Source organism: Dermacentor silvarum, chromosome 1 (genome assembly GCF_013339745.2).
Source record: "Dermacentor silvarum isolate Dsil-2018 chromosome 1, BIME_Dsil_1.4, whole genome shotgun sequence".
NCBI lineage: Eukaryota > Metazoa > Arthropoda > Arachnida > Ixodida > Ixodidae > Dermacentor > Dermacentor silvarum.
The window spans coordinates 392,680,204-392,698,730 of record NC_051154.1 but is presented as its reverse complement, the minus strand read 5'-3'; the positions used below and the strand labels follow the sequence as shown (position 1 = coordinate 392,698,730).

General features: G+C 45.9%; 1 protein-coding gene across 1 annotated transcript in view; it reads right to left on the bottom strand.

Annotated features, from left to right (window-relative positions):
- Window positions 1–327: 327 nt before the first annotated feature.
- LOC125943837 (uncharacterized) overlaps window positions 328–18,527 on the bottom strand; it is a 33,433-nt gene continuing 15,233 nt past the window's right edge. The window contains exons 4-6 of the mRNA XM_049663364.1: window positions 17,043–17,097; window positions 8,138–8,236; window positions 328–472 (exon numbers count right to left, since the gene is read on the bottom strand). Coding sequence (XP_049519321.1) covers window positions 328–472; window positions 8,138–8,236; window positions 17,043–17,097 — 299 coding nt within the window. The remainder of the gene's footprint in view (window positions 473–8,137; window positions 8,237–17,042; window positions 17,098–18,527) is intronic.

Genomic DNA, 18,527 nt, shown 5'->3' with positions numbered 1-18,527 from the left:
TGTTTGACTCCAAACAAAACCAATGAGAGCATTGTTGGAACCAGTTCAAGCCAACTGAAAACCAGCAGGTTACTTGGTGGTTCCAGCAGCGTCCCAGGAGGAAACCAGTATCCTGTTGGAACCAGTACAGAAAACTAGTAAGCACTCTGCTGGAACCAGCAACAAGTCTGCACGCAGCCTGCTGACACCAACATAAAACCAGTAAGCACCCTGCTGGAACCTTCAGAAAGCCAGCAGACAGCCCGCTGGGACCAATAGAAAACCAGTAAGCACCCTGCTGTAACCAGCACAACCAGCAGGAAACCAACAGGTTACTTGCTGGTTCCATCAGAAACCAGTACAAACCAGCAACTCCCAGCAAGAAACCAACAGGAAATTTTCACCTGGGTGGGGAGCTGCAATTGGGTTGTCGAAGTCATCCGGCACATCAACTCGCGAGGTTGCACCCTTCATACGCTTAGTGGGGGGCAGGCTGCACAGAAAGAGCCGCACAAACCACCATTAATTAAAAACCTATCTCTGTCACAGCAAAACAGTGCAAGAAAACAGACAAAACATGTACAGTCAAACTGCATCATAATCCTATCGCAGCCGCCACAAAATACCTTTCATTGCATGTGATAAAAGTTATAAGCATATATTTGTTTCACACTGATATTGGCGAGAAACACTTTAGAAATACTTCATAATATCCAATAATTTGCAATATCCACATCATTATATCAAATTAGGCTGCACACAAATTTTGCTGCATTGCTGAAGGCAAAGGTTATATCAACTTTTAAATTACCCTCCCCCTCATATCCTACAGATATATGAGCCCGGTTATCACTGTAAGCAATCCTGTGAAGCACAGTGACACAGAAGAACCCACAATAAAACAAAAAGCTGCACATTAACCCAAACATAATAAATGTAAACTACAGCAGTCGAAATATGAAACACTGGGAATGATATCATGAAGTTAACTGTTCCAGTAATATGAATGGCTCACATGCGCTGTAATGCTTCCGGTAAGCTGGAATATCTCTTACCAAGATAGGAACCTGGAGTTGCAATTACAGTCGACATACATTAATTCGACCCTAACTCCACTGACAAAATTAGTCTAATTATCCAGTGTGTTGAATTAGGCAAGAGGCAGGAAAAACACCTAAACACATCACTGATTCATTTAGCAGTACTTGCCCAGACTCAAAGATGTCTCCAATTCAAATGCCGCACTCACTTTTTACAAATTCAAAGCAGAAGACTAACATAAACATGGCATCAGAGCTCCAAAGACCAAATTGTACGGGCACCCATTTGGTTATAGAGAAAAACATAGTGTGCCTCCGATTCTGGAAATAAGCAAAAGGCAAAACCTCTGAACTTCACCTGCACAGAATGAAAGTTTAATTACTTAATGTGCACCAGCATCCCTCTCAGACAGCACTTTATCAGTGTTTATGAAGAAGCACATGTCCTCCGAACAGTGCATAGAGCATTTGATATTCTGCATTTTTCAAACGGCTCTGCAACAATTGCAAGAGGCATGGTGGCCCATGCCTAGACTAACCACTATGCTAGTTCCTCCTGAGATGCATGGAATTCTCCCGAATGCCAAAAATATGTGCCGCGACTTGTTGCTGCTAGCTTAACAAGTAAAAAACTTATCAATTAAATGTGCTTTCATGGTAAATCTGAAAGCGAGCATTTGAAACCATCACGTTATGCGACAATTTGTTTCGTCACGATCCAAGCTTGCGATCTTGTGATGACAATGGTGATGAAGCTGGATTGGCTGGCTCCAACTGTAGGCTGTTACGAACGCAACTTTACACTACGTATAAACTAAAAAATGCTTCACAACTTTGAGCGCAAATTAATAATGACAGGGATCTTCCTAGACCTGCGTAAGGCTTTTGATTCCATAGCACACGACATACTAAAAAGAAAGTTGAGTTATTATGGTATAAGAGCAGTAGCGTTAGACTTATCAGTAACTATCTGAATAATTGCCAACAATTCACAACTGCAAATCATATCAAATCAAACACAGGAGTAATCTGACCAAGCGTACATCAAGGGTCTATATTAGGTCCCGTCCAATTTTAATATACAATCACGACATAGTTAACATACAAGGTACTAAGGATATTGTGATTTATGCTGACGATACAAATGTTTTTTTTTGCTGGACAAGATTGTCAAGAATTACAGTAAATAGGCAATGCATGGCTATCTGAACTCGCAATATGGCTAAAAGGAAATCACTTGCAATTAAACTTTAACAAAACAAAATATGTAGTGTTCAGATCAAAGAATAAAACCATTCACAATGATTTCTACATGAAGTATCACACCAGCTACCTGGAGCGCGAATAAAAAAAAATTTCTAGGTCTTGTATTTCCGGAGATTATGTTGTGGTCAGAATACGTCAATTACTTATCAACTAAAGTAGCTCATTCTATAAGCATAATAAACAAATTTTGTTATGCATTACCCATTCGAGTAAAGCTCCTATTGTATTACTCGCTTGTTTGCTGTCACATTTATTATTGCATACTATAGTCAGATACAACGTTAGAAGACAGCAGCATTTGCCCCTCAAATGCGGATGCACACGAGCCGGCACCAATCGGCGTGCACTTCAGGTGACATCATGAGCCGGACGGCCGGTGTCCCCGCCGACGGAGAACATGACTAACATGGCCGCCCTCGCTTCGAACTGGGCCGAGTCGCGTCAGCTCTGTGCATCTCCCTTCGTCAGAGTGAATTCGAATTGTTTGTGGTGGTCGGTCATGCCGGAAATATTATTGTGAGCTTATGATGCACAATTTGTGCCACGTGCGTTTGTTCTGAGCTGTGAGCCGGCGAAGAAAGATTGCAGCGAACATCGGTGATGCTGCACTGCTCTTCATGTGGAAACAGGATCCCGCGGCGACATACCGCTGCAAAGAAACATCGTACGTGTTTGTTCCATGGTGTTTTGTTTTGCTCCTAAGTGAAGTTACGACGAGGAGAGTTCGCCAAAGTCTAGTGCCTACTGTGAGCGGCGGGTGTGTTTGTGTACTGTGCCCCTGTGTTTCTCGACGGACGTGGTGAAATGATGGAGCAAAATCATTATCAGGATAAATGAGAAAAGCGTGCGCGGATGAAACCAACCTGCGAGTTTCTCAACAGAAAAGATTTGTGAAAGCAACCTCCAACGCAAAGATTCGTTGCTGCCAGCTCAGCGTGCAAACGACCGATCGTTGGCAGCAGTGTGATAAGACATCCGAGCGTCTAGCAGCGTCGTTCGAGTGTTGTGTAGCACCGTCGATTGGTTGCTTTCCACCAATGCTAACAATCAGTGATTAACACGTGCTGCTTGAGCGAATGTCATCAGATTGTTAATGGTCAGGCGTTTGGAAGCAGTGTTTGTTTCTTTAATGTCAGCCTGAATGCTAATATAAAATTATGACTGATACACTGGTGCCGTTGCAAGGGAGCTTGGCATGAATTCGCGTCGCTGTGTGGCTTAGAACTCTTCGCTCACTGCACGCGCCAGCTGTAGAAAGCCTGCTGTGACACAATCGCGCATAAGCTGTGCTGTCAGCGCTCGACTTGCTTTCTCACAACACAGCTTTGCGCTTTGTCGTGATATGTCGCTACTAAAAAATTCCTATGACAGTGAAGGCAACAGAGCCAATATGTACATTAAAAAAAAGTACGACAAAGTAGGCACAGCTGCTTGTGAACTGACTCCTAATAGTTCTACTCGCGTCTGCGTTAAATGTGTGTCCGTGTTTTCTTGTGCGTTTATGTATATTTGTTATTTTGCCCTTTTTTGTATTTTAGATCTTAGTTTTCGTGCTCGCGTTTGTGTTCATGTGTGTGAATATGTGAGTTCTTCCGTGCGTGTATGTATTTATTCCTATTTCTATCCTTTAACTTTGCTTTTGTTCTTGTAAGCATGCTGCAGCCACAACTTTCTTTACAATTCCATTAACTCGTCTCATTCAAAGCACCAAGTCCAGTGAATAGCAGGGCTGGCCTCTTCGATGTCATTAAAGCCATTCTCTCTTGTCTACCTTGCCTCCTCAGTCTGTCACCTTGCTTTGTTTTCTCCTACTATTCTGATCTTGCTTCTTGTGCTGTTGCCGCAATGTGATTAACCAACTTGCACCAAAGAAAGTTCTATCAGCTGTGACAACAGAAACATTGACAGATACAAAATGTTAAAAGCATCACGTGGCGTGCACAATTACTTCGTCTCTTACCCCTGTTAATGTGTTTACGCATCAGTGCATACGGTAGCTTGCCAGACGTGCACATGAAAAGGTGCCATATTGTGAAACAGCACCTTGCTATGTTGTTGCATTCGGTCTTAATAAACAGATGGTTTTGCTGCCCGTCACATGTGGTGGTACACATATATAACATTGTGCAGTGGGGTATCATTTACTGTCTTGACGCTTTCATCATTACAAATGCAGTTTTCTAGTGGATGGAGTCCAGCAAAGCAGTGCAGTGAGAGCTTTTGCAACTTTCAGCATTTATTACTTCCCCAATACCACTGTCTGAATCTGTCCGTCACTTTGCCTACGGCTTGTAATGAACAAAGTGACTCACTAAAACACGTTCAACTTTACTGAGCATTTTTCCAGTACGTAAATATGACAAAAAAATGCTAGCAAAGTTAATCACGTTAATACTTATGCTTGCATTCGCATTACTTGCTCGAGTCAGATTATTCAATTGAAAATTGGCTATGACAACACTTCAGTTTTCAGTGCAGACTGATAACGGAGCCATAAAGCGTGCTCCGATTCTTGCTATTTCACTATGGGGCGCGTCAAACTCGACGGTGGCCGCCTGAATGAGCATTTTGGGCCCCACTAAGCTAATGATGTCTTATATTTGTTCTCTTATTCGCATTACTTGTGTGAGCCAGATAACAAAATAAACATTGCAACCACATGAATGTGCTTTGGCATTCAAGCTGCTGACAGTGGCTGTCAGTTTCGTGTTGTCTGCTGCTATTTCACCACCACTCACTCTGACATGACTGATTTCCAGTGCAGACTGCTAACGGAACCATAAAGCGAGCTCTGACTGCTGCTATTTCACTATGTGGCGCGTCAAACTAGATGGTGGCTGCCTGAATGAGCATTTTGGGCCTCACTTAGCTAATGATGTCTTATATTTGTTCTCTTATTTGCATTACTTGTGTGAGCCAGATAACAAAATAAACATTGCAACCACATGAATGTGCTTTGGCATTCAAGCTGCTGACAGTGGCTGTCAGTTTCGTGTTGTCTGCTCCTATTTCACCACCACTCGCTATGACATGACTGTGATTTGCAGTGCAGACTGCTAACAGAACCATAAAGCATGCTCTGACTACTGCTATTTCACTATGGGGCGCGTCAAACTCTACGGTGGCTGCCCGAATGAGCATTTTGAGCCCGCCAACGATAATCAGGGTTAACAATAGTGTTTCAATTCAGATATGCCAGCATTTAAATGTGTTTCTATGCCACTTCTTAAATCGAGCACAATGTGTGCAGGACGTTGCTTATCAGAATTGAGCTTCTAATTTAAGGAATATGCCATAAATGGAACTGCTTATTTATTTGAGAGGTCACGGAATGGATGGTTGGCTGTTGCGAACACACCGGCAAAATTTTGATAGCCCTAATAAGGGCTGCTCTTTTGTTAATAAGAAGCCTTTATGCTTCGTCGAGTGGCTCAATGCCAAACAGCTCGCAGTCAGAGTCGCTTTCTTCAGTGTCATCTTCACCCAGCTGGATGATGATGGGTTGAATGTGCTCACTCCCAGACGTGTAAAGTCTGAACTTTGCCTCCAAGTCAATCACATGCTGAATGCTCTTCCTCCAGTCTTCTGCCGTTACCTGCTTGATTTTCTCCCTCAAAATGACGTCAACCGTGGACAGCTTGAAGTCTCTGTTGTCCGCAGCGATGCCATTTTTGACCTTGGCCCACACAAGCTCAATGGGATTAAATTCGCAGTGGTACGGCGGGAGCCTGAGTACAATGAAACCGGCCCTTACAGCTGTGTTGTCTACGATGTAGCTCTGAAAGCGTGACTTTACAGATGCCACCAGCTCAAGCAGCTGCTTCTTTAACATCCTTTCACCGCAGGTGATGTTCTTGCTTGTGAGCCACTCCTGTATCTTTTCCTTCTTCCAGGCCGTCGTCGGCAATTTCTCTTCTCGCCGGCTATGGTAAGGTGCATTGTCTAAAACAATGACGCTATCCGCTGGCAAGTTCTGCAGAACGTCATTGACCAGCCCTCAAAGCGATTGCCATCCATTTCTTCGTGGTAGTCGCCTGTCTTTTGGCCTCTGAATACATCCAAGCAGCCGTCGACGAAACCATCCTCTCTGCCGATGTGCATCACGATCAGGCGCTGACCTTTCCCAGAAGGTTGTTTTAGACCCGTCGTCAGGCCATTTGCTCGAGCGAACAGGCGTCCGCGCTTCTGCACCACGGTGTCTGTCCACACGATCGACCGAGTGTGTCCTGCTGTCACACATGTCTCGTCCAGGTAGAAGATCTTTCCGCCTTCCACCCGGTAGCGCTCCACGTCATGGAGGTAGCGATTCTGCCAATTGGTGATGTCATCCCAGCCGACAAGCAGCGAGTTGCGGCTTCTCTTTTCGTGCTTGAAGCCGATCTCGGCAAGCAGGCGACGCACAGTACACCGCCTTAGTGATGGGGAAACTCGGTAGTTATCTTCTCGACCGTCGGTATCGCGTTGCGGCGAAAGAAATCGTGCACACATGACTTCAGCGCGCACAACGTGAAGCTGTCAAACTTCGCGCTGCGTCTTCTCCGCATTGCGTGGGCGCTTTCGCGATGGCTTCGTCAGTTTTCCACCCGAAAAATGCGAAGCTTTAACTTCCTCCCTCACACTGAACACAGTCCTTTCGCTGACACCGAGCATGTCGGCGACAAACTTGCTCGTATCCTCCACGCTGCGTTCAGGCTGCCTGTTACGCCAAAACGTGTAGCAGAGGAAAGTCATGTTGCGTGAATCCCTGTTCAGGATGTGGCCGCTATTGTTCTTGCCGAGGCTCCTTGGTGGTGTGGTCATCGAGGCGACACAACGCTCGTTCGGCAACAAAGGATCGCGTTCCGATGTCACCTCGCTGGGCTCCATAGCTGAAAACTGGCACGGCATGCCGCGCGCGATCATGCGCGAACTCACGAGAAGGCAGGTTCGCAACCGCGAAAAAAAAAAGAAAAAAATATTAATTAAAAATAAGCCCAACACATTAAAAAAATAAGGTTGTGCAAACACACAAAAAGTATATATGAATCTTATGCTATTAAGCCAGTGACTACTACGCCCGGTGCCGTCGATCTTGCTCCGTAGCAGACGACGCACAGCGTTGTAGAAGGCACGGAGTTATTTTTCTCTCGCGATCCGGCATGTGCGGTAGCATTTCCATCATGATAGTTTTACCAAACCACTCGTCAAGATACACAAATCTTATTTATACCGACAAATACGCGTTTTAGAAGCAGGCACAATTTTTTGAGCGGGACTATTTCTTGAATTGACTGCTGCGCTTCGGTCAACTGGGCGGGGCCTCCTCCTGTCTTCTAAAGTTGTACCTGACTATAATATGGTGTACGAATACAAAAACTAACTTAATGAAACTTTCCATACTCCAAAAAAGAGCTATGCATGCTATTCAAAATCTATCACTTCATGAAAGCACGAGAAGTTGATTGTTTAAACACAGCCTGCTGAATATTCCACAAACATATCTAAAGAAATTATCAATTCATATACATAAACTAGTAAAAAATGATAAACAAAATTTCAAGCAAAAGTATTTAAATGTTGCATCTTACAATTTTCGACATAAACACTACAAGTTTGATACGACAAGAACAAATTATGGCCTTCAAAAACTTTTGGTTATTATACCTCGTACCTTAAATGCTCATCCAGAAAGCAATCTTCTAAATAGGGAATATTCAACCGGTAAACTTCCTTCAAATCTTTTAAACAGTTTGCTACTAGGAGAGACGTAAACCAGTATCATAACCTTTGTCTTGTTTGCTTCAGTCACCTTATAATTTATATATCTACAATGAAGCCTTTGCAACTGCCAATGACTGATTTTAGGCATTTACCATTGCACGCCGCACGCCACACATACAGGTGCTCTAGCCCTCCTCCTGCGCGGCCGTTCAGCTGCGTCCTTGGCCAACTCTGGTTTGGCGCTCCGCCACCTATGTGAGCAGGTGAAGCAAAAACAACAGTACAGCAAACAATACACGGACACTCGGAGGGCTGCAAGAGAAACCAGAGTGGATGTTGGCGACCTTGTCAGGGTAAAAAACCCACCATAGCCTTTAAAGGTAACCTGAAATTCAGTTGCATAAGAAAAGTGACCAGCAAGAAGGGACCGTCCTCTTTCCGCCTTGATGACCGAAAAACGCGAAATGCCTCGAAGTTGTCAAAAATGCCACGAGCCTCTGCTGCCCTTTATATGAGGGGTGAAAGAAACGGTACAGCTGCGGAAGGCACGTATCTGCCCACTTGCAGTAAGCCCGAACAGATTCCAGTCACCAGTAGTTCTCCTAAAGCAACCATGCCACAACGTAGGGTACAGCCACCAAGAAGTAGACGACCGCCAGATCGCTATGGCTACAAAGTGTAGGTTACGAAGTGATGCTGCTGTGAACCTGGCAAACTTCTCGAGAATGTTACCTTTCTTTGGAACTTCAAATTAGTTTTTCTTTTTTTATTGTATTTGTGTATAGCTATGTGTACAGCACAAATACATTGTTGTTAATGTGCATAGAATTCGGTTTAGGTACACTAACTCAACACATTACTAATCCATGTAGCTATGTTTTTGTGAGAAAAGGAATATGTTGTATATTGGGTTTTGGTTTGGTGATTACTGCCACTCGTAGTACTAGTGTCGCCCTGTGTATACAAGTATGTGCCCATTTGAATTAAGGGGATTTGGTTGCTGTGCTGTTTACTTGACCACTGCTCATTTAGTGGTGACACACGTCGTCACTACAGAGCTTGCCACTACAATGTTCCTACGGGCTAAACAGATAACCGTTAAAGAGGCGTTTAGGTCATTGGGCGACCAGGAGGCAACTACCGCGAGCATGTCTGCTAAATTCGTCCATGTGCTTCAGGATTTAAGGATTCGTCTATGTGCTTTCTCTTGCTCAAAATTTCTTTTTGTTTCTTATTTGAGGGCGGCATCTGATCACAACTGCAGGCACTAAACACGGTCAGCCATGGCGACAAAGATTTACGGCACCGCGCGACGTAAAACACTAATCTCGGGTGCCATGATCCACGCCAGTGCATTGCTGTCTGCACCGCATGTGCTGGCACTCATAACCACACTATTATGACCTGACCTTCTTGCAATTTGTTTTAATAAGCGATTACTGACAAGATACCATCCACTAGGAATGTTCTGGTAATTTGTGAAATTATATTTACTACCAAAACTTTAAAACCTTTACTCGCAATTTAGAGAAGTTTTGACTGCAAGTACTTCATTATATCAAAGTTTGACTGTAGTAGATAATCGATTCGCGGATCGAATTATTTGAACGGTCACTATTCGGATTCTAAATTCAATATTCGAGTATTATTTCAGATGTAGTTTTCACTGTTTGGCCACAAAATGAAGTTAATGTTTTAGAAACCCAAGTACAATGTAAGCGCCATTAACAGAGTTCTTGAACTTAGCTGAGAACATAATCTAAGGTTCAACGAAAACTCGTCAGGCATAGGTTGAACATTGTCGCAATAAAAAAAAAACGAGTACTCGCCCATAAACAAGGAAAGAAACAGATAACATTTTCGAGGTTTCGGGGCCGCTATGGGCCCCTTGTTCACAGTGAAGAGTAGGGCACTGGGGTCAACTATATGTACGCAAGTGGTGGCGCAGTGTACGGGTGTATATCTTTGGTAGATTGCCTTGTATGCAGTTAATTGTGTGATTAGTTGTTTAAACAAATTGACATTCTAAAACAAAACGGGAAGTACACTTCTTAGTAGAGGTAACATGAGCCGAGTCCCAGTCACTGCTGTGATTAGATTTCAGTGGCTACAGCTTTCAATAGGTTCAGCTACAGCTAACATCAACAGACATTCATGATTTTAGTCAGTTAAAAGTGGGCTTTGACATACATTTGCACTAGAGAGACTTCCTGCCAGAGCACTTCCAAACTACAAACTTTAAACGCACCATGTGCACGATCTCAGCGACTTTCCTGGACTTCGACAATATTGACACGTACACATGTTTATCTTTCACTGGTGGCCGCTTTCAACATTGGCTGACAAATGTTAAACGTTATCGCTCGGCGCAGGACGCGCCTGCATTGGAAGCTTCTCGGACGTTATCGATGCTTCTATCCGTCGTCTGTGGTCACCGATGCCCATGTAATCTGATTGTATGAGCGACGCGAATTGTCTAGAACTTTCTGGAAGACACGCGGACATCAGGGATTAATCTGGAACCTTCGATGACTCAGGTATAAAAGCCGACGCGTTTCGCCGCTGATCAGATTTCGCCGATCGCCGACTGTGTTCGCCGCTATCGTTGTGCTTCAAGTGTAACTTGCTTTTGTGGCCACAGGTTCGCCCAATAAAGAATCAGTTTCGTCATTCCCAGTTTTACGACTGTTTGCTTCATCGTCACTACTACGTGACAATATGAACTGCCTTTTCATCATTTAACCTCCTATTGTCACCCCACCCTACCTTGCCCTCATCTCACAACGTCTGGCCTCCTTCACCTTACCCATCTTCCCGAATCCGATCCTCACCATGGGGGGCTGAAGGCAGATGAGGGTGAGGAAGGCCCTCGTGGGGGTGCCCATGTCTGATGTTGACAATCATCAGCGATGGTTTCTGCACAATTTGTTTGCTATCTGCATTGCCGACTCTTTAACATCAACCTAGTGCACAGCTGATTCGCGTTCATATTGGTGTTCACCAAATCAACATCAGTACATCACAGAGTCAATGGTGTTTTACACCAGAAAAAGATATATGCCCTATGGCGAAATAGCTAATCCACCCATTTTATATCAAGGCACGACAATATTTTTTTCTATTCTACGTAAAGAATGAATCAATCATTTAGTCAAAGTAGGCAGACACTTTCTTTAACAGCAAGCTATAGCTTGCAGGCTTATCAAATTACTCACTTATGGCAATAATGGCTTCTCGCATGGAGCTGTCTTTAACAGCCAGCAATTACAGCCAGCAGCTCTTTAGACGACCTCTGCTCCACTATAAACTGAGGTCCCCGGGACTGATTGCAGTGCACAAAGTCTCCGATTTTGACATCGTCCGACTCGTGGCCGACACCATCCCAATTTTTTGCAGAAGGACATTTTATGTGGTAAATTTTTCACATCAAGTTTTGAAAAAAAGAAGGCATCTTTCCAAAGCAAACCCTGCATGGTTGAGCACAATATATTGTCGCGAGAGGAAAAGGCAGGCAGTCAGTTCCGAGCGAACGGCTGTTTACTGTTTCGGCCACAGCAGCCACCAACACTTCTTCGTCCTCATCCTCTAGCGTTAGTAACGCGTGGCATTACCCCTCCCTCCAAAAAAAAAGAGGCATCATCTCGATGCCACTGCACGAAAGAACAGTGAAAGTTAAGCCACGAAAGTGGGTGACGGGTTAAATAGCACAGGGAGAAAATAAAAGAAATGGAAAAGACAACAGATGTGAGGACAGGCACCACACCTCAAAGCTGTGAACTGGCGTCAGCGCGAGTGGTAGGGCTTCATCCTGGAGACGTGAACAATGTCGGAGGAGCGTGGTCTACGCGATTGGTGCGATGATTCTGCTGGAACAACTTTGTAGTTGACGTGATTTATGCGATGGAGAACTATGTAGGACCCAAAGTAACGGCGCAATAATTTTTTTTAGCGGCCTGGTAGATGTATAGGGGTCCAAATCCACATGAGATCTCCTGGCTTGTATGTTACGACTCAGTGGCATATGTTGTATTGACGAGCGTCTTGACTTTGCCGAGATAGAATTCGTTGCCGTGCAAGCTGCCGCGCTGCTTCGGCATGCTGAACAAAAGCGTCTGTATCTGGGGCGGTCGTATCAGACGAAGTTGGTAGAAGCATCACGTCGAGCATAGTGATGAAATCGTGTCCGTAGAACAGACGAAAAAGAGGAAACCCGGTGGTTTCTTGAAGCGCAGTGTTATACGAAAATGTCACATACGGGAGCAGTTCGTCCCAATTCTTGTGATCCATGGCGACATACATGGAAAGCATATCTGCAATCGTTTTGTTGCGACGCTCAGTTAACCCATTGGTCTGTGGGTGATATGCAGTTGCCGTACGGTGCGTTGTACCACTCAGCTGCAGGATATCTCTGACCAACTGCGCGGTGAAGGCCGTACCATGGTCTGTGATGACGACAGCTGGAGCACCATGTCGCAGGACGATATTTTTGACGAAGTTGGCCACATCCGAAGCAGTAGCTCACTGAACGGCTTGGGTTTCGCAATATCTGGTCAAGTAATCGGTGGCGACAACAATCCAGCGGTTATCAGCTGAAGACTTGGGAAACGGGCCGAGTAAATCCATCCCGACCTGTTAAAAAGGTGAGCAAGGAGGTCGTACAGGCTGAAGCAGACCGGCTGGTTTCAGTGGTGGAACTTTGCAACGTTGGCAATCACGACAAGTTTGGATGTACTGCTTCACACTTTTTGTGAGTTTTCGCCAGTAGTACTTCTTGATCCTTGCCAGAGTCCGCGTGAAACCAAGATGCCCGGATGTGGGTTCATCGTGGCATGCACGTAAAATGTCGTCGCGGAGAGAAGCGGGAACAACGAGTAGAAAAACAGTTTCCGTGGGATGAAAGTTCCCCCTGTAGAGGATGTCGCTGCGTAGGCAGAAAGAGGACACGTGACGCGCGAACTGCCGCGGGGGTTGTTGGAGGCGTCGTTCAAGGTATTCAATCAGGGGTTGCAGCTCTGAATCCTGGCGTTGCTGTTGAGCTAGGTTTAGAGATGGAAGACTACAAAGAAAACCGCAGTCCTCATCAGTATCTGTTGGTGTGGGTTCGACGGGGGTGCGGGAGAGACAATCAGCGTCGGTGTGTTTCTGACCAGACTTATAGACAATTGTCATGTCAAATTCCTGTAGCTGAAGGCTCCATCTTGTGAGACGTCCCAAAGGATCCTTGAGATTCGCCAGCCAACAGAGAGAGTGGTGATCGCTGACGACTCGGAAGGCACGTACGTACAAGTATGGCCGGAACTTCTGGATAGCCCACACGACCGCCAGAAGTTTTTTTTTCAGTTGCTGAGTAGTTTTTTTCAGCAGCAGACAACGTGCGGCTGGCATAGGCAATAACGCGCTCAACACCAGCTTGAAATTGTAGGAGTGTGGCTCCGAGACCAATGTTGCTAGCATCAGTATGCACTTCTGTGTCGGCCTCTGTGTCAAAGTGCCCAAGGATCGGTGGTGTCTGTAGACATCGCTGAAGGTCGTGGAAAGCGTCGGATTGAGCCGGGCCCCAAATAAATGTCACGTCGTTCTTGATGAGTCGTTGCAAAGGTTCGGCAATCTCAGAAAAATCCGGCACAAAACGGCGGTAATAAGCACAAAGCCCTAGAAATCGCCGTACATCGTGCTTTGTCTTCGGTATCGGGAACAAACCAACTGCCATGGCTTTGTCAGGGTCAGGGCGAATACCGGTGGTGCTGACAATATGACCCAGAAATTTAAGCTCCTCGTATCCGAAGTGACATTTTTCGGGCTTCAGAGACAGGCCGGCGGTGCGGATGGCCTGAAAAACAGCCTCAAGCCTCTCGATGTGTTGCTCAAACGTGGTTGAAAAAACAACTACATCGTCTAAGTAGACTAAACACGAGTGCCACTTGAGGTCAGATAAAACTGTGTCCATCATGCGTTGAAATGTGGCCAGAGCAGAGCACAGTCCAAAAGGGAGGACCTTAATTTCATAGAGGCCGTCCGGTGTTATAAACGCCGTTTTTTCCTGGTCCCTTTCGTCAACTTCAATCTGCCAGTACCCGCTACGTAGATCCATTGAAGAAAAGTAACGGGCATGCTGCAGACGATCCAAGGAGTCGTCAATCCGAGGAAGTGGATAAACGTCCTTTTTCGTGATCTTGTTCAGTTTGCGATAATCTACACAGAATCGTAGTGAACCGTCTTTCTTCTTAACTAGTACAACAGGTGATGCCAAAGGACTTGTCGATGGTTGAATGACATCATCATCCAGCATTTGCTTAACTTGATGACGAATAGCATCCTGTTCTTTCCGTGACACGCGGTAAGCGTGTTGGCGAACAGGTTGGACGGTCGGTTCAGTGATGATTCTGTGCTTGGTAAGAGGAGTCTGCTTGACCTTCGATGTGGTGGCAAAACAGTCAGTAAATGATGATAGTAGGCTGAGGAGCCTCTCCTGTTGGGGTTGTTTCAGATGTGGATTGACGTTAATGTGACTGGTCAAGTCCACATCGCTGTTTTCCTGCATCGAGATTGTCGTTACCGAAGCACATGCATTGGACTCGTCCACTGTTTCAAAATAAGCAATGGTGGTATGCTTCGCAAAGTGCTTGTATTCACCGCTGAAGTTAGTAACTAGGATCATGGTTTGCCTATTTTGGAGCTCTACGAGACCTCGTGCGACGCTGACTTCTCGATCCAGCAAAATGGTGAGGTTACCTTCGGCAATGCCCATATCTAGGTGGTCTTGAGGGCACTCAACAAGGATGAAGATGCTACTTCGAGGCGGTAATGTTACGCAGTCATCGACCATGCGTAAAGCCGCGCGATGATGTTCATCCTTAACATCAGAATCCGAAGAAACATTGTTCGAAAAAGTCACGAACAAGTCACGCAGATTAATGATCGCCCCATATTCCTGAAGAAAATCTATGCCCAATATAACCAGTCGAGAACACTTGGGCAGCACAAGGAAAGACGCTACGAAGGTCGAAGTATAAATTGTAAGTCTGGCGGTGCATCGTCCAATGGGTGACACGAGGTGTCCTCCAGCCGTGATCAGATGTGGGCTGTCCCACGCTGTCAGCACTTTGCCTAACCGATTGGCCAGTGAGGCACACATAACCGAGTAATCAGCTCCCGTATCGACAAGTGCAGTTACTGGATAACAGTCGATGGAAACAGTAATAGCAGCAGAAGCTCTTTTGGCGGTTTCGAAGGAAGGCGTCCGCGGTACGTCGCGAGGGGGTGGCGTCGGCGGAGGATATTTGACGGTTCGCATGACAGCGGCCTCACCCCTGGAGGTCACTGTTTTCAGTTTCCCCGGCGCGGCCTTGCGCCGGTGACTCCAGTGGAATCAAAGGCGGGTCGAGCACAGTTTGGTGATGTGTGCCGACGAGGTGACGGCGACCGCGACTGTCTTTGCTGAGGGGCAGGAGGAAGACGGTTGCTTTCCAAGTACTCCTCGATTTCGTGTGGACGTTCGCCATAGCGTGGGCAACGGGCGTCTGGATGGTATCCCCGCAAACCAATCCGTCGGTAATGGCAGTCACGACAGAAGTGTCCAGCCTCCCCACAGTGATAACACAACGGACTGTTGTAGGGAGCGCAACATACCGTTGACTTCCGCGGACCACGGCGAAAGTCTGATTGGAGAGTCGTGCGGTGGCTTGGGCTTGGGAAGGGTCGAGGAGGCTCTGTAGGTGGATGCGCGAAACAGGCCGTCGACGGCGTAGAAACCCGAAGAGCATCGGAGTACGAGAGCGTGGGAGGTTCGGTTCGCGTTGGTGGCGAGGGATGAACCACCTGCCTGATTTCCTCCCGAATGACGTCCGTAAGGGCTGCGGCACTCGGAGGTGCCGATCCATAATACTTCTGGAGTTCTTCTCGAACAACCTGCCGTATTAGTTCGGTAAGGGACTTCCTGTCATCCCTTGCAGGTACAAGCGAGCATGCCACAGTCATGGTGGTCTGGCGTTCATACTGCGATAGCCGCTGCCGAAGCATGCGCTCCAAGACTGTTGCCTCACGGACGAACGGAGACACCGTTGTAGGAGGATTGCCCAGGAGGCCCGCGAAAAGCTGTTCTTTTACGCCTTGCATTAACATGCGCACCTTCTTGTCTTCTGGCATTAGTGGGTCGGCCCGACGGAACAATCGTGTCATGTCTTCCACGAACATGGCGACGATTTCGTTCGGCATTTTGAACCTGGAAGATAGTGCCTGTTCGGCTCTTTCTTTCCTTTCAGGGGTACTGAAGGCGTCACAAAACAGGCGGTAAAACTCCTGCCAGCTGGTAAACGAAGCTTCGTGGTTCTCGTACCGTCGTGGTTCTCGTACCCTTGCCGCGTCTAAAAGGGAAAAGTAGACATTCTTCAACTTACGGCAAGCATCCCAGTCATTAAAGGTGGCGACCCGGTCAAAATGGTCTAACCAGTCCTCTACGTCCTCAAAGGCGTCGCCCTGGAACGGGTTAGGCGTGCGAGGCGCGTTGACAATGCAAAGTACAGCAGGATTTGGGATCTCATCGGTTTGGCTTGCGGTTGTTGTTGCCATTTTCCTCACAGAGTTTGCCAGGGGACTGTACTGCGGCGGAAGACCTTGGAGACGACGGCTGCTTCGATGGATTTCTGCAGTCTTTGAGGTACTGGCGTTGGTAGCTTCTGGTTCAGGACCAGCAGGCATAGGGCGTATGTGTACCCAGCAACTCCACCAGTTTGTCGCAAGAGGAAAAGGCAGGCAGTCAGTTCCGAGCAAACGGCTGTTTACTGTTTCGGCCGCAGCAGCCAACAACACTTCTTTGTCCTCGTCCTCTAGCGTTACTAACGCGTGGCAATATGCTACACGTGAAACGAAACGACACAGGTCTCTGTATTTTTGCAACATTTATACCTTAACAGCTAGAGTACACTGTAATGACTCGGACAAAAACCTTTTATGTGTCAATCATGTGCCTAGTCTAGTGACTTTTAGCTAGTCACTGGTTGTGTCAAGGTAGCCTACTGCTTGCCTAGTAAATCATTAATGGAAATAATGACAGCTTACTCAAGGTTACGAGTCTTGAGCTGCCTTCGGCTTGTAATCATCTGTAGACCTTGGTCTAAAATAAAAAGGAACAACAATTAGTAAAGATATCGTAGGCATGTTTAAACACTCCACAATGTAAATTAAATGCACATTAGTCCTGTTGTTTCAATGACACCAGAAGGTGTGTCTAAAGAGTAAAATCTGAGACAAAGAACGACATAATACCAGAGTGCAGAAGGGACACAAACAAGTACAGTCAACAACTGATTTTCCGGACACCAATTTTTTTTGCATTTTTTTTCGTCTTTTTTTTTAGTGGAAGGTATCACGAGCTCCTTAACAATACCGCATTAAAACTAGGAATCTGTTTCAAGCTGGTAATCTGAGGACATCAGGCTTTTCTAGCAAACAGTCTAAAGTTCGGCTTTTGTTTAGAAATTAGTAAGTATTAATGACAGTAAAGAGCATTGATAACTTCTAGGAAATGAAATAATTTCTTCACAAAAACCTGGTCATCGATTTTTTACACATCCCCGTTAACATACATCATCTGCATTTGCAACATGTTGGTCTCCACCCGAGACATGTCCAATTTTTGAATGTATTTCAGCCGAGAGGAAAGTCTCTCAACATCACAGCTTCCATTAGCTAGGCACAAAAATGTCAGTGCAGCATTTGCCCAATACTCATTGAGTTCGACAGCTGTATTAGTGGGGCTTGCTTTCAGCAAGTACTGGTTCAACTCGTCATGAAGCAAATCCACATTGTCGGTCACGGAAATTAAGAGAAGTCAGTGGCCATCAAATGACTGGCTCAGCAAACGCTTCTGGAATGGATCCAAGATGGGTCCCAATTTCCACAAAGTTAGCTGGTTTTTGTGTTTGTTGGAGACATTCTGTTCCACAGTGCAGTATCATTTTTTGGCCAGTTTCATTCAAAACTCTTAAAAACATGTTTTCACTCAAGTGTCACTGCTCTTGCGTAACAGATTAAAACTGCTCTTGGCTGATCGCTTCTACCGATCGTTGAAAGCTCACCCAGTCTGCTGCAACTAGAGGTTTACGAGAAGATCAATGCTGGGCATCAGAAGTTTTCTGCTTTCAAGTGTTTTCTGGGCATCTAAAAGTAGACTGAGTGTGTCTCTCATCAGGATTGCCTTCGCATAAACAATTTCTTTTTGAGAAAGTACCACTCAAATAGCTTCTGCTTTCCTGCTATCATGCGAGCAACTTTCAGCAACTTCCGTTAATGAGCTCCACCTTTCTATGACAACAAACAAGCGCTTTGTAGAAGCTTTGCCAACTATTGTGCGAGGTCGGAGGGGGATTGATGGTGCACTTCACAAGCTGCGTGCAGCAGGGCCAAAGCCACGTGTCGTGCAGAGATGGTTCCACCCCAAAGCCTATTGTCGCTTTTCTTTCGCCCGGCCTTCGTAGAATGTCACAGGGAGTTGCCAACTCGCGGTAGGCGTGCTCGTTGGGCGGTTGGTTGCATCGTCCACAG